The following is a 20,822-nucleotide window of genomic DNA, read 5'->3' as shown; positions in this document are numbered from 1 at the left end:
GGATGCCGCAGGAGACTTCCTGCTCCAGGAGGCTGGACTTCCATGAGCCCTTCACGGAGGGAGACGTTGTGCCATAGACCCAGACACGTGCCTGAGGGTGGAAACCGAGGCAGCTAGCACAGGGGGCGGAAGTCCCATGGAGGGCGCTGCTCTTGCCTGGGAAGAGGCACTTGCCAGCCTGGCCCTGGGTGGGGGAGGCAGGAGCCCATGGAATAAGCCAGTGTTGGAACCACCCTCCCAGTGGAGGTCCATGAGCAGAAGCATAATAGCTGCACCATGAATTCTCCTCTCTGCAGCTTGGCATGGGGGCACCGCTGGGCAGCAAGGAGATCCTGACGCCGGTGGGAGAGCCCGGCTCAGGGGAGGGGACAGCCATGCGCTCTGGGGTCCTGAGATGAAGAGCCAGGCAGCAGATCTGCACTGTCCCTCCCAGGGACAGACCCCCCCTCAAGAGCACGGCACTCTGGGTCCTTCTTCCATTAAGAGGGGGTAATGGAGGTGATATACGAGTAATATTAGAAGCTAATGTTTACTGGGTGCTTTTCATGTGTGACGTCATAGGTCAGCTTGCCGCCATCTAATCTGTATGTGATACACCTTATTGTCATGTCCCTGTTGCAGTCCAGGAATCAGACTTGGCTGGTAAGTGTTGGTGTGGGGATGGCTCTTCATCACTCGTCCCCTCCCCCCATACCAGGCAGTGGATGGACAGGGTGTGGAACTGGAGCTTGACCGCTCTGTGGGACCTTGGGCCAATTACTTTAGCTCTTTGAGCCTTAGTTTCCTTAATTCTAAAACGAAGGGGAGAGCAGTTACGACATAGGGTTGGTGTGAAGATAAAATTAAAAGGGAGACAGCAGACATCAAGCAAGAAGAGGTGCTCGATACATGGCAGCCACCAGCTTTGTCTTCCTGGCGCTGTGGACACAGAGCCTGTCTCACCCTCTTTGTGATATCTGAAGGAGGCTCCACTTGAAGTCTGCAGCTGGGAAAGAACAAAGCCAATGGGTCCTTCTAGGCCACCTTGTTGGTGAACCAGCCCCAAAGCCACGGTCAAGTGTAAAAGGGGTGGATAAAATGACAATAGCTCCTACACATGTTCTCTCCTTGGGGTCTCCCGGGCTGCGTGCTCTGCTGACCTTATCTAACTGTCAGGCAACTCTTTGAGGGCATTGTCATTAACAGTATTTATAGGTGAAGAAACTGAGGCACAGAGAAGCCAGGTAACTTGCCCTCAGTCACCCAGCTCCTAAGTGGTAGAACCAGGATTTGAACCCAAGGAGCTCATCATGGTTTCTGAGACGCTTGGAACTTGTAAAAGGGAAATGTAAGGAGTTCACTGGGCACAGGGTCTGACTCTTCCAGAATTGTCTTCTCTTTCCCTTCGTGTCAAATGAAAACTCTTCTTCAGACAGGAACCAGGTGATGTAATGGTCTCAGCCCAGGTGACCCCTCCTCCCACATGTTCTCAGGTAAGGGCCCTTGTTAGTGCTTCTACAGCGTCGGCTCCATCAGCCCACCTGCCCCCTGCATTGCCAACACCTATTCCTCCCCCCTCCCCACTGGACCAGGGCCCCGCTCGTCGGATGTCATTCACTTCCACTGATGCTGTAATCAATTCCCAGAGGTTCCTTTGCTCTTTGCAGATCTGCCCTGACCCACGGAGCTTGTGTTCACCAGTGCTTATCACGGCACCTCACGAGGTCAGGTACCAGGTTTTAAATGCAAGCTCTGGAGTGCCGTCCCTGGGGTCTCAGGCTGCTCGGGGAGGCAGCAGATCACTTGGTCCACAGTGTACAGCTGTAAGACCTACTTGACAAACCTGTCCCGCCTCTCAGGGTGTGACGTGTGAACAGGCGTGGTCCACAGAGGCGCAGCTCTCCAACAGGAGGAGTAACTGAAGGAAGCTGGAGATTACTGCGCAGTTACTTTGTGCCCAGCTCCCGTACTTCGCATCTAGTTTCCTTTTAATCCCTTCAGCCAACCTTCCCTCAGTGCCCCCCATAATTGCTTGTATGCATATGCTTTTGGTATGCACTTCTTACGTTGTGGTGAATCGTAATCTTTGCTATAAATAAGTGCAGTCTGTAGGGGTTTCTATTGTGGTAAAACACACATGCCATAAAATCTACCATTTTAGCCGTCTTAAAGTATGCCATTTAGTGGCTTTAGTACATTCAAATGTTGGGCAACTATCTCCACTCTCTAGTTCCAGAACATTTTCATCACCTCAAGGGAAACCCTGTACTCATCGAGCAGACACACCCCATCCCTCCTCCCCCAGCCCCTGGCCACCACTAATCTGCCTTCTGCCTCCATGTGTTTTCCTATTCTGGGCATTTCACCTGGATAGGCTCGCACACCATGTGGCCTTTTGTGTCGGCTTCTTTCACATAGAATTGTGTTTTCCACGTTCATCCATGTTGCGGTGCTTCATCCCTTTTTATGGCTGAATAATGTTCCATTGTGTGACTATGCCACATGCTGTTTATCCATTCATCAGTTAATGGACATCAGGGTTATTTCCACCTTTCGGCTGCTGTGAATAATGCTGCTATACACATTCACGCACGAGTATTTGAACACCTGTTACCAGCGATGTCAGGTGTACCCATAGGAGTGGCACTGCTGGGTCATATGATAATTATATGTTTAACACAGTAAGGTACCATCAGACTGTTTTCTACAGCGCCATTTACCTTCCTGACACCAATTTACCCACATCCTCGCCAAAACTTAGTTTTCCTAGACCTTTTGAAGTATGCTTACCCATATTTTATGAGTACACAGAGGCTCAGAGCAGTGAAGCAACTTGTCCAAGGCCACACAGCTGGTTGGTAAGAGACCCAGAGCTTGAGCTCAGCGAGTCTGCATTCTCCATCACTGACCTCTTCTTCTCCAGTGCTCATGTGAAGCCAAGGTCAGAGGCTTAAGTCTCGCAGGACCTTTGCTCTGTTCCCGGCTCCTGTCCACACCTGGTGCTCCACTGCCCAGCACGGCTTGCCCTCCAAACCCCCACTGACTGTGGTGCTGGGAGGACCATCCTGGCACTCAGGGTGGTAAGGGTTGGCGCCTTCCCCACCGGCCCGTACATCCAGGCAACACCAGCCTAAGAAGCAGGTGACTTCTTGTGCAAATCTCAGACTAGGTGGTTGCTCCCTGGCACGTGACCGTCACTTGCACCGCTTTACCCCGGAGGCCCAAGAGGCCTCAGCCAGCCTCACCTTGCTCTGTGGGAACACTCCAGGTGCTCTCGGGCTGGCAGACGCACGGCAACAAGGTCAGCTCCATCCTTCCAGGGCACGAGGCAGTGATTGCCAGCCCCTGGATACACAAAGCAAAGGGCCTGGGCTGGTGGCTCAGCCACCCTGAACTTGGTTTTCTCAGGTGGGTCTGGGCCTATCATCCACCTCTGAGTCCCGAGCTCCAAGAGAGGCAGGCACATGGTAGTGTTTGGACCCTACTTGTCCCTCTGCACCCTCGTGCTGCCCCTCTCTGGAACCGCCCTATGGGACATTGCTCCAGATATCCAGACACCCCACCTCCTCCCCTCATCCCATTCCCACAGATTTCCAGAAATTTAAGGGGGAAGAGCTGCCATATGCCGGGAACTGTGCCAAGCCCCACACATGCTACCAGAGCTGGGCTTTCACAGCAGCTGATGACAATGCCAGGTGTGGACTGGGTCGTGTGCAGGAGTCACGTCATGCACTTCTGACCGTGTGCCCGAGACAGGTGCTGAGACTGGCTGCATTGAGGACAAGACTACAAGTTCAGACTAAAGTGTTACTGGCTAATAATGCTGTTTGTACCACTGGGGTTTCAGCTCAGCTTTGAAAGCATCTGAGCCCAAGGCGGGTAGGAATTTTTATGACTGCAGGAGAGATGGGTTTGGAGCTGTGGGAGTGGCCCTGCTCCCCTCCTTTGACCTTCCCCCTCATCGCCCCGCCCAGCTGGTGACCTGTTGTCAGATCCTGCTGAGCAGCTCCCAGCGCTGTGAGCAGAGGGGAGCCGGGGCATCCAAATGAGATAAATGGGTGCCCTGTGCATATTGATTGAGAACCCAAGTGCCAGCAGGCGATGACTGGCCATTAAAGGGGCACCGCTGGGTTCACCCAGCTTCAGGATCAATTAGTATAAAAAATGTAGCCAACATTTTTTTTTTCTCTCCTGCCTCTACAGAGGGAAAGTGCAGGAGGCACAATATAGAGACATCATTCTCCGTTATTGATTTCCTGCGCTCCCTCTCTCTTCCCTCCAGATGGGAACGTCTGTCTCCCTCCTGATGAATGTGTTGTTGTGGGAAGAATGAGAAACACTCATCATCTGATGGGCCTGGGGACACTGCACTGGGGACGGAAGGGCTGCACAGGCGGGTGAAGTCAGCCTAGTGAGGGGGGTGGGATGGGTCCCAGGTGCTCTTGCAGGCAGAGGGAAAGCAGCAGCAGGCCTCCTGCCCCGGGGAGGGGCAGACCCCGCATGGATCAGCTCAGGGAGCCCCCCCCCACCCTGAGTCCTGGGGATTACACTTCCTGTTCTGTGGACCACCATGGGAAACTCCCTGCCTCTTTGTGGGGAGAATGGAGTGAATACAGGCAGAATTCTGTGCCCCCAAAGACACAAGTTGAGGTCCTGCCCCAGCCTCTCTAGGCAGGCAGGACACATCTCTCCACCTCACTTTCCTTACTTGCAGAATGGACTGTGCCATCCATTAACAGCACCTTCCTAAGCTTGATGGAGGAATCCAGTGAGGTCACAAACCCATACGAAAAGGTTTGGTAAAACATGGTGAATGCTGAGGGGCAAGGTCATTGGGGTGAACAAACACCTCTGCACTGTGAGATTTCTCCCTATTTGCCTGGTGACTCACCCCACTGTTTTCCAGGCTCATGGGTGGGTGTATAACTTTTGTGGGGTCAGACGGTCAGAAGATACTGTTTAGCTCCTCTGAAGGTGTATAATTAAATAACAAAGGTGAGGTAGAAGAATTCAAACTCCTTTGTCCTCCAGGAGCTGGATGTCAGTACATCTCCCAGCCAGTGTGGCCAGGAGCTGAGTTCAGCGAATGGTAAACAAGCCAGTAGAGATGAGAAAACAAGTCGATCACAGCCCGCCTCCAACCCCATGAGCCGCTGGGCCCCTGAGAGCGGGCTGCAAATGGACGCCGTCCACAGGTCTGTCCGTTGTCTTCCCAGCATTCCCTCCCTGGTAGTCTGTGCCGCTTGCCTCACTCCCTGTTCTGTGCCCCCTTGGCAGCCCTCTCCCTGCTCTCTCGGCCTTGGACTAAAATTGATAAGGGGTGGGGACCTACGACCCCATTAATGGCCTGAGGAGCTCCATGTGACTTGCACATTTGCAGAACTGAGCACTCCACTTAGCAGTGTATATGGGACACAGTTAAATAATGAAAATAAAAATAGAGCATTGTAAAAGCCTGGGGCTGGCTTATGCCCCAGGAAGAAGCAGAGAAGGCCATCCCAGGAGAGGGGTGGGAATTCACTCTCAGCCTCCCTCTGCCACAACGCTGCTCTGGTTTAAAAATATTTTTTTTCTTTATATATAGGTCATCTTTTGTTAATTTTTAAATTAACGTTCATACACACACACCCCCACACACACACAATTGGAGAAATAATTTGTGCTTGTCATAGCACATTGGGAAATTCAGAGAAATAGAAAGAGGCATTCTTCTCCTTCCTACCCCCACTCCAGAATGCTGGGTGGGGGTGTCAGAGATCTTTGGTACCACCTCTAGGAAAGAGAGGAGCTGAAAAATAGGTACTGAATTAGAGTCTTCCAGTTTTGGCAACAGAGTCAGCTCAGGTAACACACACCCATCTAACTACCAGCACTTAAGAAGGCTTTTAAATATATACACATAGCTGACTTATAAGAAAGATGGAAGTCCTCAAGGAACTCAAACTCAGTGTCTTGAGGACCAGGGGATATCGAACCAAGGAGGACCAAGGGATATTGAGCCCAGATATGGCCATAGTAGCTCAAGTCTGGAATTGTAATGCTCACCGAGAAACAGGAAGATGTGGCGCTGGGTCACGGCAAGGCCAGAAGTTGCCACTGAGACCCTGCCATGAACAGGAAACTAGAAACCTGCCCACCTAGGAGTGGAATGCTGGGTTGTGTGGCCAGGGCATGTTTAAGTTTATAAGAAACTACAAACCGCCTTCTAAAGTAGTTGTACCATTTGTACCATTTTGCATTCCCACCAGCAAAGTATGGGAGCTCTGGTTGCTCCAAATCTTTGGCAACACTTAGTGTTGTCAATATTTTTCAGTTAAGCCATTCTAGTATGCATGTAATGGTGTCTCATTGTGTTTCTAATAGAACCTCGATTAAACTAAATATGACAGTAGGAAAAATTATAGGATTATATAAATATAATGTTAAACTGACATTTTTGTTTATATTGAGATTGATCTATAATTTATATATAATGTTATGTATCACAATAAAAGCAAAATTTATCCCGGTAATGCAAGAGTGGTTTAACATTTAATACGTCTATTAATGTAACCTGCCTCATTAACAGATTAAAGGAGGAAAATAAACATGTCAATCTCAATAGATGTGGAAAAGATGATAAAAATCAATATGACTTTAAAAAAAAAAAACTTGTAGCAAACTAGCAGTAGAAGAGAACTTCCTTTCCCTGATAAGCTATATTTTCAACAAATATCCTACTTGATGGTAAAATGTTAGAATTATTCTCTTTCAAATCAGACCAGATGTCTCTATGATCCTTTGTCTGTACCATGTTTCCCTGAAAATAAGACCAGGTCTTATATTAATTTTTGCTCCAAAAGATGCATTAGGGCATGTTTTCAGCAGATGTCTTATTTTCATGTACAACAGTCTACATTTATTCAAATACAGTCATGTCACCTTCTTCTGGAACATTGTCATAATCTACTAAATGTGTCCATCTGGTTGACGATCTTAACTGGGGCTTATTTTCAGGGTAGGTCTTATTTTGGGGAAAACACAGTATTAGAATTCCTTGCACCCACATAAGAAAAAGAAACAGGAGGTATGAGAATTGGGATGAAAAGTACAAAACCGTCAACATTCACAGATGCTAAGAAATCTACATAGAAAATCCAAGAGAATCTCGTTTAGCACTGTTGTCACATACGAGATCCCCACACAAAAATCGATAATTGTATCATCTAGTCAAATATATTTAAGAACTTCTCGAAAGATGCAGTGAAGGACAAGAAAAGAAAAGCTGCAGACTGTGAGAAAACGTTTTAGCACATAAATATGACAAAGGGTTCATCTCCAGAATATTCCAAGAACTATAAATGAATCAGAAAAAAGATGAAGAACCCAACAGAAAAGTAAACGGGAAAAAGACACAAAGAGACGTTCCATAGAAAAGGGAACAGGACTGTGACTGGACATGAAAAGATAATCTGTGTCACTACTAATCATGGAAATGCAAGTTAAAATGGCAGTGACATACCGTTTTATTCCCACTGTGATTGACGAAAATGAAGAAATCTGATAATAACAAATGTCACTGAGACTGTGAAGCAATGAGAACACTTACACACTGCGAGTGAGCGTGTAATTTGGTAGTTATTTTGGAAAGCACTTTGGCATCATATAGTAAAATTAAGCACATTTCCTAGGGCTCCGTGCTTCTATGCCATTTCCTTCCTCCATGACCCCCATATACAGACGTTGTATTAACCATTTTATATCTTGACTGCATGAGGCTAAGAAAGCTTAAGTATCTTGCCAGAGTTCCCCTAAGGTCTGAAGTTTCAGATCCTTTTTTCTACCCTCACACCAGGCAGGGATTCTCTGCGTAGCCTTGGGGCGGAAATGGGGTCCTGTGCTGTCCTAGCTGTGCCCCCACAACGCAGGGCGGTAGGCTGCACCACCACGGTCAGCCAGCAGGGGGCGGGTCAGCCACCCACTCTGCCCTGATAGGGCATTGTCCCTTAGCTCCAGGACGACAGCTAATTTACAAAAGGGGGAAAGATCATTATGTCATTTAAAGACAAGGGTGGTGCGTATTTGTTAAACAAAATCGGGGGAAAGAAACAGTAAAGTAGAAAGAATAAACAAATTCATCTATAATCCTACTCTCAAAACACTCCTATTAATATTTTGATATTCATCATCCCACAGGTTAACAGAGTTTTGTTTTACAAACTAGCAAACAAGGTTTCAATGTTCGGTATTCCACTTTTTCTCGTTTAATAGTATCTATCAGCGTTTTCCATCAATGCCTACCGAATAGTCCACTGGGTGGATAAACCATAGTTCCTATAACGCTTATCTTTCAGAAAGGCATTTTGGTGGTTTGTAGCATTTTGCTATTACAAACACGATTGAATAACTACCTTTCTGTATTTATTTTGTATTTGTACTTGTGGACTTGTATCTATTTCCTTAGCAGAAATTTTTGGGACCAAGACAAATGTAAACGCTGAAGGCTCAATGCATGTTGCCAAATTGCTTCCCAAAAGGGTTGCACCAACTTGTACTCTGGCCAGCAGAGTACAAAAGCGACTGGTTCAGAGGTGAAGTTGTTTTTTCTAATTTAATTTCTTATTTTGAGGTAATTGTAGACTCGCATGCAATTGTAATAAATCAAACGGAGATCCCATGTACCCTTTCCCCAGTTTCCCCCAAGGGTAACGTCTTGCAAAATTATAGCACAACGCTGCGCACACAGGGTCTGGACGTGGCTGTAGTCAGGATGGAAAATACTTCCGCATACAGGGATAGCCTCATGTCGCTCCTTAGCCACACTGACCTCCCTTCCCCCTCCCATCCCTGATCCCAGCAACCACTAACCGATTCCCCATTTCTTTATTTTTGTCATTTCAAGAGTGTTATATAAATGGAATCGTGAGGTGATGTTTTAAGGAAAATTATTGTCAAAAACAGATGGAACAAACTTACAAGTGGAAGAACTATATAGAAAACACATTTTTTAATTGGTGAGTCTCTAGACCAGCACTGTCCAATGAAATGTAATGCAAGCCACATAATGTCACTTAAAACTTTCTGTAGCAGCGTTAAATAGGTAAAATTAATATGTTTTATTTAGTCCAATGTACCATTTCAACACACAGTAATGAGATATTTTACATCCTTTCTTACTACTAAGTCTTAGCAATGCGGTGTGTATTTTGTACTGACAGCGTGTCTCCGTTTAGACTAGCCACGTTTCAAGTCTTAAGAGCCACCTGTGGCTAGGGGCTGCCATATTGGATGGCTCGGCGCTAATCCAAATGGAACTGAAAGCAAACCATGGGTGTGGGGTCTGTACATTTCCAGGCTTGTGAGGGTCCCCATGTTGGATAGAGGTTATCAACCTTGGCTGCACATTGGAATCACCTGGAATTTTTAAAACTACAGATGCCTTGTCTCCACTGTACCCATCCCACCAGAGGTTCAGATATAATTGGTCTTGGAAGCAATCCAGCATTGGGATTTCTTTAAAACTCTTCAAGCCGATGCCAACAGGCAGCAGGGATTGAGGTGGACTAGTATCAGGGCTTGGGGTTGTGTCCTTTTTGATCCTGTCAGGCCATGGGATTCTGGGAGAGGTCCTGGGGATGGATGTCATTCCCTTTTCTGCTCTCAGTTCCTACCTGTCCTCTTGGGAGCAGGCTCTTTCCTCTCTAGCAGTTCTGAAGGTTTCTGTACTTCCCGGCCCTGCAAAGGCCCATCGCGATCTCTGCCTTGTTCAGCCGGAGACAGTTACCAAGGCTGATTTTACCGTGAGATGCACACAAGCTTCCTCTCCCCGTGCTCCCACCCCACCATCACCACCTTGTTACCCTGTGTAGTTTCCACACTAGGGTTAGCCTCCTTGGTGGCCAGTCTGGCTTTCTTTCTGGATCAAGGACTGAAGATGAACGTTTACTGAGAGCCCGTGACCTACTTTCTGTCACAGAACCCTCACAGCCACTCTGTAAAGAAACCATCTTTCCTGTATTATTGATGAGACTCTGAGATGCTGAGCCGGTTGCCGGAGGCCCCACTTGCTTCCTGGCAGAGACAGGACTAGAAGCCAGGCACCCCTGCCCAGGGCCCCCACTGCGCATTCGGGCCAGCACTGGGGGGATGATGAACTGAGCAGGGGACAGCAGTGGCAGTGACAACCAGGCTGAAGTTCATACTTGTCCTGCCTGTGTTGTTTCCAAACCAATGCCCTTCCAAGCCCAGCGGCTGTGGGGCCTATGAGGGCGGTGTCCCTGGCTGAGAAGTAGAGACCAGCACCCTTGCCTCTCCAACCATGTCTGGGGGCTCGGTAAACAGTGAAACCCCTCCTTCTTTGCCCTCAGTTCTCTGCCAGGCCTTCAGTTCTGTCATCCAGTCAGGAGATACAAAAGTCTCTTTAAAAACACTGCAAGCGCCTTGACTTTATCTCTCGAGAGTCATAAGGCATCTGCTGGGACAAGAACTGGGACAAGAACTGTTGGGTCAGCCGCAGACCCTCCAGGAGCCACTGGGCCCCCTTCCAGGGCCACAGAAGCCAACGAACCTGCACTCTGCCATGAGGCCTTGGACCTCCTTACTCCCAGGAGGGACGTGCTCAGAACCAGGCCATTGGAGGCCATTGGGGGCCTCAGGTTGGCCCAGATGTCATTTCATCTTAAGTCATCTTAAGTCATGAGAGTGGAGGGAGGCGCAGAAAGTGTCACGTTGAGAACTAAGCCCTCAGACAAACACACCACCCCTTTGATGCTTTTCTCTCCTTGTCCATCTCATTCACGGCTCTCATCCTGAAGTGGCTGGCACACGTCTGCCTTTTTGCACCAGTATTGGGAGGGCTGGAACTCTCGGCTTATGTGTGTTGTTCCTGGACCCACAGCAACCTGTCCAGCTCCCTATATGGCCCAGGACTGGGGACTCAAAGCAGCAGGGCTGGAACATGGGGGAGAAGGGCAGGGCTGTGGATGGTAGAGTGAGGGGAGGCCTGGCATGTGAGCTACATGCCATCTGAATCCTGAGTTATGATAAAATATGCAGGAGGCAGGACACGGGGCTGGCAGGAGGTATTTATAGAAGTGTATCCGGTGCCTTGTAACCTGGCCAGGCCACATTGATTGTCTCGCAAGAGTCCTTCTGTAGCATTTGTTCTCTCTGGACGGGCATGCTTTCTGCAGGGCCTCTGTGTGCAGCCCAGGTAGCTTCTCCAAAGCCAGACTGATTTTCCTCCCCAGGCTCCCCCACTCATCCTTCTTCCCTTTTCCCAGAAGCAAGAATCAGCAGAAAAAGAAATGTCTCTCTTGAAACATAAATACTTACTCCCAGCATTGGGGGGGTTTGGGGGGGGGCGGTTAGACAGAACCAAGAATAAGTCCGAGTCCGGCAGGGAACACTCAGTTACCTTCTTCTCTTACTCTTCTTCCTTCTCCTCCATACTCACTATTTCATATGAAAAATATCGGGTTTGTCTATCCACCTGACTGAACAAAGGCCAAGGAGAAAAGGACTTGAAAACTTCAGCCCTCTAATCTTAAACAAGAGGCTGATAATTTTGAGAACAAGTACGTCAGCGTTTCCCTTTGATACTCAGGAATCTCCCCTTTCGGAACTGAGAATTTCCGAGGTGGTGAGCTCAGCTCAACTGTTGAAACAACCTCTGCTGCTCCAGGAGAATCAGGCTGAGAGGTGAATGAGAGGCCAGGTTGCTGAGTTCAAATCCCGGCTCCCCTACTTTCTATCTGGTGACTTTGGCCAAAAGCTGAACCACCAACCCTCTCATTTATACACTGGAGTCAATGACCATGGTTAAGACTAACCTGGTGCCCTTACTACATGCCAGGCTGGAGCCCCCATCTTAAGCTGGTTATATGCATTGGTTTACTGAATTCTCATAACCCTTTGAAGAAGGTATTACCACCGCCCCCATTTCAATAACATTGCCCACTGCCAAGTGTTGTTTTGAGGATTAAGTGAATTAACATGTGTAAATTGCTTAGAACAGTTTCTGGCATGCAGTCCTGGCTCCATGAATGTCAGCCTGCAGGAACCAGGGAGGCAGCAATGCATGGTGGGGACAGAGGCCGCAGACCCACAACCAGGATCCCGAAGAAAGGAGAGACCCCTGGGCCCAACGTTCCCCACAGGCTTTTGCAGCCTGGATCTGATCAATGGCCAGTGTTGCCAAAATTAGATCAAGTCTGAACATTTTTTTCCTGCCCACACACATTAAGACACAAGGTAGGAAATTGCCCACTGGCTTTTCTCGCACCCGGGAGCAGTGGCAGGGGCCATGATGTGACAGGCTCAGCAGGCACGTCTGGAGGTGTGAGCGGGGGAGGCCGCCACACGCATGGGCTTCTAATTGGCAACAATTAAGACTTCATGTCACTGAATTATGCAGTTTGCCTCCCCCGTTACCATTGTGTTTAAGTGGGATCTAAAGGAAAAAGGAAGTATATGCAATCCTGCCTTTTCTAAAGGGCATTTTGGTTTCTGCAAATGCTACCAAAAAAAAAAATCCGTTTCTGTTGGGGTAGAAGTTGGGGGGGGGGGGTTCCTCTCCTTGTGGGACAGGCCAGGACACCTGCTATTGCATCTCCTCTGCTGTCGAGGTTCCTGATGTGGCCCACAGCCAACGTGTGACCTGGGGCAGCGGGGAGGGTGTCCTATGGTCCATGGCTGGTGTCAAGGCTGGGAATGATGGAAGTTACCAGTCAGAAGGACAGAAACGCCCAGGTACAGAAACATTTGCTCAAACACATAGATTTCTGTAATGGTTTTATGGTTTATTACTCATTTAGACATTACGTCCTACATCTCCTTTGTTAGGAGTAATTTTTGACATCAAAACCTACCTCTGCGTTGTTGAAGAGGGGAAGCAGAATTTTTGAAATTTATGGATGAAATGGAAGATTGGGCTGGGCCCCGTCGCGGCATGGGGGGAGAAACGCACAGAGCCTGGGCTTGGGGGCCAGACACACCTAGGTTGGAATCTAGTCTGTCACTTAAGAGCTGGATGACCACCATGTCTTCACCCTCAGGTTCCTCTGGGTAAAGAAAGTGTCATAATGGGACTTGGCGAGGTAGATATCAGAACGAGAATATGGGTGCTCAGTACATAAGTGGTGAGAATCATACCCTCCTCATTGTCATCAGTTTGTCCTGCTCTGACGAAAACAAGGCATAATGGTTGCTCATAATTTGGGGGCTCAGGAATTTGGAAAGTGCTCAGCTGGCCAGTTCTTGCCGGGGTTTCTCCTGTAGGTGCAGTTAGACGTTGGCTGGGGCTGCAGTTATCAAAGGCTCAGCTGGACTGGACGTCCAGGAAAGCTCAGTCACCAGGCGGGCAGCTAATGCTGCTTGTTGGCTGGGCGCATCTGGGCTGTTATGCAGAGCACCAGTGCATGGCTCCCAAAACAATGTTCTCAGCCAACGGCAATTTTGCCTCCCCAGGGACATTTTTGTTTATTACAGCTGGGTGCTGCTGGCATCAGGATAGAGGTAGGGATGCAGCTGAACATCCTACAATTCACAGGACAGCCCCCCACAACAGAGAATGTTCCAGCCAAAAATGTCCATAGGGCTGAGTTTGAGAACCCCGCTATAAAGCATGGTGATCTCGGGGAGTCGGGCTTCTCACATGGAGGCTGGCTTCCCTGAAGGAGCTCCCAAGAGAACAAGGGGAAAACTGTGTCTCCTTCAATAACCCAGCCTCAGAAGTCACACAGCATCATTTCTGTTTACGCTATTGGTGGAAGCAGTCACAAACTGGTCTAGACTCAAGGGGAGGAGACGTGCCTGGACACACCCCTCAATGGGAGGAGTGTCAGGAATTTGTGGTCACTTTTCAGCTACCATGGAATGTAATGGGATTCAACAGCATGGAAAAGAGCCAGTGCCATAGGACGTTTGGGGGTTGACCTCTGGTCACCAGCTTGTCCTGCTGGGAGCTGGCCAGGCCAATGCTGAGTCACTAGACCAGCTCAGAGGAGCAGCAGCTGTAACTGTCAAGAATCCCTGCTTCCCAGAACCATTCATCAAGCACTCCTGGGGTTTCTCTGGGATAGGAGGAAACTGACATCAGCGTATCTGTGTTGGACCATCCTTCACTTCCTCTCTCCTCTCCAATGAAACCTGTCCATCCTCCCTAGCAGTCCTCTAACTGGGCTCCCACTCACACCTGTGTGTACCCTTAACTATCTCTGAACACCTAAGCACCGTCATTGCAAGTCTTTTTATTATTGGCTTGTGCAGGGAGATGGGCCATTAGTGATTTAATCTCCACAAGACATTTCTCTCCCTCCTTGCTAGTCATGGATGATAATTAGAGACTGTTAATTCCTGATAATTAACAAGCTAATACTTAGAGGTAATGGCATTCGTGTAATCATCTTAAGAAGCGCAAAGCTGCTGTGCTGTTCTGGGCCCCCCACCCCCACCCTGCGCCAAAGGATAACACCACATTTCAGCATCTCTAGCCCAGAAGTTCGCTTACGAGGTCAATGATTGGAGACTTGATTGATGGCTCTAGTCTTTAATTTAGTTCTCTTTTCTGGAAATTGAAATAATACATTTTTTTAGAAGCTTTGTTGAGCACAGGAAATCAAATACGCATAACCTTATTACCTGGAAGCATCTACCATCAATGTTTTGGTTTATTTCTTCCTGGTCTATGAATTTTTTCCACAGTTGAATTCATGTTGTACATGTAGTTTTTCATCCAGCTTTATTCATTTGATATTATAGCATAAAAATCCTCTCTAGTGGTAGTAACTTATAAAAAATATCTGCCTTTCCCATCAGAAGAATCAAATGAACATTGTAGATGAGAGATGAATTCATGGGAAGAAGCAATTGTGTAAAAGCAGAGATGTGGACAAAGGCCTGATTACGTGGGAACTAGAAATTCGTTCCAGACCAGTGTCTGCAAGGGGACCCCTGCTCCCACCACCTGAAGACGTTGGGTAGGAGAAGAAAATGTGCACACACGTGCAGTTACATCGGAAAAACGACAGGAAGGCAACGAACTAAGATTTAACTAATGGTGTTGTTTTCAGAATGGGGAGAGACAGGTCATTTTCATCTTCTGCCTTATAATTTTCCAAGCAGTACAGAGGGAAAAAAGCATTGGATCAGCATTCAAAAGATTTCCAGGTCACACTTTTGTCCCCTCGTGGACCCGGCTGGGTGATCTCAGGTATTTCACCCCTCTGGACCTTGATTTTCTTATATGTTGTTTGAGGGAAATATTAGTTTTCCTGCCCTAAAACATGGTTTTCAGAATCGGAAATGCTGAGTCAGAGTGTACCCCCTTGAGACTAACACGACAAGGTATGCCCGTGTGACGCCCAATAGGCTCAAGAAACAGCCCTTATGGAAGGAACACTTGGCCATTTACAAAGACAATCTTCCAAGTACTGTCACCTCCATTTCTAGATTCCCTAATGACCCACTTTGGATATGTCTCTTCACCCCAATACTTCTGGAACCGTTTATTTCTTCAGTGGGGCGATGGTACAGCAAGAGCGTAGGCTTTAGAATTAGACCTAGGTTTAAATCCACAGTTGGTCACTTACCTGTGATGTCCTATAGGACGTCTCAGAGCCTCAGTTTTCCTATCCACAAAATGGGGCTAATACGACCTACTTACGGGGTTGTTGTCAGGTCCTGATGAGATACTGTGCAATAAAGGGCTTTTCTCTAATCAATGATACTATTTATTGATAAATATGATTTAATAATAGAAGCATAAATGCAACTGTGTAATGAAATAAGATTGTTATATTCCACTCCTTGCAGAATTCCATTAATTTGTCGCATACTCTGGAAGGGGACTTTGCTCTTTTCCCAAGATCACTCCAGGCTTCAAGCTCTTCTGTTGTAGGGTTTGACAGTCAGGTCAACTTCGGCCTCTTCTTTTATTTCTCATTTTTATGGATTCAGATCCAATCTCCTCTCTGCTTTTATCTTTCCAAACCTCCAAGACCCGCATCTCTTTTTGTCTCGCTGCCCAGCTTATCATTAAAATTGGCCGTTCGGCTCTGGCCAGGTATTAACTGTCATTTTTCAGAAGCCCTGATCCATCTGCCTGGCAAGCACAGGAGCTTCTTTGTCCATTGTTGCTTAATAATAATTCCTTACATCAGGATCCGACTTGAAGATTTTTCAAAGCTGTCAGATCTGCTGTTGCGTTTAATCTCCCAACGGTTTTGTGGAGTGGGCAGGGCAGACCTTGTTATTCTTCATGGCAGGCAGCCTCATTCCCAAAGTGGGTTTCACAGAGCAAGTCATCCTTCTGTGGACAAATAAGTTTGGAAAACACTGGAATGAGCAAAGTGAAACAGGCTTTTCAGACCTTTAACATATTGATGTGCAGTCAGATTCTTCAAGACCCAGATCCAATGCTTCCCAAGCAATTTTTCCACCAGTCCTTTTTGCTAGAATATTCCAAGGACATTTTGTTCCATGGCACCCACTTTGGAAAATGCTCATAGGGGTGGCACCAGAAGGGTCTTGAGAATGAATCACGTGAAGTTCAAGTTCAGGCACCACCAACTTGCTAGCTGAGTGATCTTGGGCGAGTTTCTTAACTTCTCTGATCCTTGATTTGCTCACCTGTAAAGGGGGAATGGTAATGGAGTTGTAAGAAGTAAAGTAGAGAATAAAGTGCTCAGCAGAAGGCCTACCAACGATAAACCTTCAATATACTTTAGTATTTATTATTATCCTTTTCTTCTGTGGTACCTGGGAGAAAAGTGGGCCTCCGAAAAGTTCACTTTCCAGCATTACACAACTGTTTCGTGACAGGGTTGAGTATACAGTCCAGGTTGCCTGCCTTGCACAGCCCTTTTCAGCGGTTATTCTCACCCAGGCGTCTCATCGTTTTGTTCTCCTCTCCTTCCCTTACCCCCAGTAAACATCCCTGGGGTTCTAATTCCATTCCTCTGGCAGATACTGGGCTTCTCTGAGCCTCAAATGTAAGTGAAAGTACTTAGCAAACCACTATAAAAATGTTAGTTATCAGCCCTCACGTCACTCCCCATCCCACCAATCCACGTAGCCATTTCCCCGGGGCCCCTCCAGGCAGCCTGCCCTGCCACCCCCACCTTCTCGGGACCCAGATTCCTCCTGTTAGGATGAGGCCCCATCTCTGTGTCACACTCATGATGCTGTGGTTTTCTATTTGTCCTCCTCGTGAGCTCTACACACCACAGTACCTCTGATTCCTTTATGTCTCCCAGAGCAGCAGACACAGGGAGCCATGCATAGCAGGTGCTTTATGACATACTCCAATCAGGAGCCAAGCCATCCTGCTCCGCCTCTCACCCCACTGAGTGGAGAAAGACTTGGCTTAGTGAGGAGGTCTGGCTGTTTTGCACTTCATTTCCCTTCTTTGTCAAAGCCAGTTCAAAAGGGAGTGGCTTGGATGAAACCCCCGTGCTCCCCAACCTTAGGGATAGGGTGCCTCTGCTTCCATGAGCTCGCTCAGGCCTCCCAGAAGCCCGTGTGGGGCTCATTCTATGGATCAATCAACTCTCTCACAGTCAGCCGCTGGGGCAGGGCTGGTGATATAGAATGAACCCAGGATGTCCCCCCTGTCTTGCAAAGAGCACCCATTTTCCTCCCTTTCTCCCTTCTCCCCTCCTCTGCAGCGAGATCAGACTCCACAGACGAATCAAGCCTCCAGACTTGATGGTGGCTCCTGGTCCTTTTCCGCTGGCTCAGCCAGGAGCCACCTGTGCCTCAGCTGAGATATGATGCCATGCCCTGCGTAGGGCCCCTGGGTCACCACCAGGGACCTGAGCTTGGTGGCCCTCCCTCCCCACCATAGGTGCTGGGACACCTGACTCTTTTCTGAACATCAACACCCTGTTTCAAAATTTCTGCCTTTGCATTATTGCAAGGGTTGATATCTTGGCAAATCTGCAAGCATGACTGGCTTAGGCAAGATGCATTGAGTTGCCCAGGCCCCGCCTTCCTTCTGGAGACGTCTCTGCGTGTCCCCTCCAGTCCCGCTGCCCAACCCTCCTCTGGGCTCTCATCACATCCTAGGCTCCCCCATCACAGCAGTTACTTCATGGTCGTGTGCTCACCTGTTTGCTTGGCACAGTGCTTCTCAGACTTCAGCAGGTATACACCTCTTCTGGACCTTGTTACAATGCAGATTCTGATTTAGAAAGTTGGAGGGGCCTGAGTCCGCATTTCTAACAAGCTCCCAGGTGATGCTGCTGGTCCATGGTTTACGCTTCGAGTAGCAAAGATTAATCATTCTCAACTTGGGCTGTGCGTTAGATTACTGGGAGCCCTGACAAAATACCGTTGCTCCCATTTGAGCCCAGTCACACCAGAATTTCTCAGGGTGGGGATTTTTAGGCACTCCCTGAGTTCTAGATTGCAGGCAGAGTACAAAGCCCTGTGGGTTCCATGGGGGCCGACATCCATCTGCCTTATTCCTCCCACTTTCCCAGCACCAGTGCCTGACCCTGGCAGGTATCAGTAGGTGTGCTCGTGGCTCACCTTGCATAGACTCTTAGCTTCTCTCTGGCTAAGAGAGCTGGCTCCTACCAATACCGTGTGCTGAACAGGCAAGAGTCAGTTTCTGGTTGGGGGCGGGGGGGGGGGGTGTAGGAGGCCCATTGAATGTGGACTGTGGCTCCTTTACTTGTGTTAGCCTAGAACCACAGCTGATTAGAGTTCATGAGAAAGACACCTTCCCAAGAAAACTTCTCTGCCCTCAGCCTCTTCCCAAGGCTACTGCCCCTCCCCTGTCTGGCTTCTGCAGCTCTCTGCCTGTGTGCTCTTGAGTCTCAGAGTCCTTCTCAACACCGAGAAGCCCACCCAGCAGAGCTCATTCCTCCATCCCTCCTCCCTACTCCCCAAGCTCCTGGGCAGAGCTCTACCACAGGCCCCATCAAGCTGCATGTGATTGCTTTGCGGCACCTTTGTTCTTCTAGGTGGGAAGTCTTCAAGGGCAAGTATAGTGTCATGTTCAATGTTCATCTTTTTATCTCCCATGTTGGGCACAGTGGGTTACTGGAAAAATGAAGGGAGGGAGGGAGAGAGGGAAAGAAGGGAAGGGGGAAGGGAGGGAGGGAGGGAGAAGGGAGGGAAGAAGGAAGGAAGGAAAGATAGATGGAGGGTGGAAGAAAGGAAGGAAAGAAAGGAGGGAGGGAGGGAGGAAGGGAAGGAAGGAAAGAAAAAAAGGAAGGAAGTGCATTATCCAGCAAGGGGGACTCCCAAAGAGGACAAAGGGGCCCCTTGCAGTGGCCCAGCAAGAAAGCTGTGAATTCCTGACAGGGAGAGGAAGAACGTGGCCCCTCTGTCAAGGTGGCCTGGTGTCCAGGGAGCTGGCCTGTTGGTCTTTATTCATTAGTTTAGCCACGTGGGGTTCACTTTGGTTGCCTCCCAAGGCCCCTCATGTTGGCCTCCTTGAACTGTGGCTGCTGCCGCCCACTCACCTTGTCTCCTGCCCTCAGAGCCCACTCCTTGCTGGCGGGACCTCGGCTGCAGGCCACGCGCGCGCACTTGACTGTCTGGGAAGATGAGTGCCTGCGGGAGGAAGGCCCTGACCCTGCTGAGCAGCGTCTTTGCCGTCTGTGGCCTGGGGCTCCTGGGCATTGCAGTCAGTACCGACTACTGGCTGTACCTGGAGGAGGGTGTGGTCCTGCCCCAGAACCAGAGCATGGAAATCAAGATGTCCCTGCACTCAGGCCTGTGGCGTGTCTGCTTCCTCGCAGGTAAGGACACCCAGGGCTGTGCACAGCCCTGCCCTGCAGAGAGGAGCAGCCCCTCCCACGTTAGGAGGAGATGCTCCTGCTGGAAGGAGATGGTTCGCCACGGACGAGCCTCCTGAATCGAGGCAGTGCTCTCTGCAGTGACCAGGACCCATTCCAAACTCAAGCCCTGACTTGTGGTGTCCATTTGAGCAAGTCCTCTTATCCCCCAGGACGTGGGTCTCCCACCTGAAAGATGAGTGTCACCACGCCTTCCCACCGGCCAGCCTCCGTGAGGCTGACATCCCCCGGGTCTAAAAGTGCCCTGTGGACCTTAGCTCCCTGCATCATCGATCTCACTGCCTCCCCACAACACTGCAAGCCAGGTACTTGTTGTGATTTCCACCTCACAAATGAGGAAATTAAGTGAAGTAAGTCTCCTTGACTCAACGTCACTTGTATCCACTTGTTTACCGGATGGGCGATACTTAATAGTTTCTCTGTTCTCATGTCCTTGAAACGGCAGAGAGAAAACACAGATGCGGGTCTTTCCAACTCTGCAAGATGGGGCAGGTTTTGATGATCCCGCCTGTCTGGGTCTCCCGCCAGCTTGCTCGGGCCTCTCTGGAACACTTGCAGTTGCTGCTGCAAGCACTCTGTCCTTTATCCCTTTATCGTGGCCCAGGACCAGGCTGTACAAGAAGAGCATCTCCTGCGACACTGGCCACCAGCCTGGGCTGGATGAATCGCCACAGTGTGCTCACTGGGCCTTCCCTGAGGGGCCCCATCACCTACGTGTGCACTCGGCAGAGGGACTGTTTGGTCCGCCCAGCTTTACCGTGGGACTTTGGGGGATGGGTGTGGTGGGTGGCGCCCACCAGTATTTAGCAGGGAGGTCACCTCCCGGTGACTTGCCACCTGATTCCCAAGGCCTGGCCTCCCGGTCACTTGCGTCGGGAATGGCATCCAACACTGCCCTAGACCATGTGGCATCAAACTATGCTTAAATCTGAAGCAGAGTTTGAAGTCACCAGGATCTGGCTTCCAACGTAGTTGACAAGGCTTTGGGGTCCTGCTCCATGACACCCACGCTGGAGAATCTAAGCCAGCCATGCGCCAAGTCTGTCCCAAAGCAAC

The 20,822-nt window shown here is 49.1% G+C and overlaps 1 protein-coding gene across 3 annotated transcripts in view; it reads left to right on the top strand.

Moving 5' to 3' along the window:
* Positions 1-20,822, top strand: part of CACNG5 (calcium voltage-gated channel auxiliary subunit gamma 5) — a 40,543-nt gene that overhangs the window by 5,311 nt on the left and 14,410 nt on the right. The window contains exons 2-3 of one of the 3 annotated variants that reach the window (XM_081028674.1): positions 5,011-5,174; positions 19,449-19,709. In XM_081028674.1, coding sequence (XP_080884800.1) covers positions 19,514-19,709 — 196 coding nt within the window. In that variant the 5' untranslated portion in view covers positions 5,011-5,174; positions 19,449-19,513. Of the gene's footprint in view, positions 1-578; positions 643-5,010; positions 5,175-19,448; positions 19,710-20,822 lie in introns of those variants that run through there. The other 2 variants (XM_081028675.1, XM_081028673.1) reach the window with 2 other exon arrangements.

The sequence above is a fragment of the Rhinolophus hipposideros genome (genome assembly GCF_964194185.1).
Source record: "Rhinolophus hipposideros genome assembly, chromosome: 20".
NCBI lineage: Eukaryota > Metazoa > Chordata > Mammalia > Chiroptera > Rhinolophidae > Rhinolophus > Rhinolophus hipposideros.
Note: the sequence above shows the minus strand (reverse complement) of the source record. Positions and strands in the feature narration are given on the sequence as shown.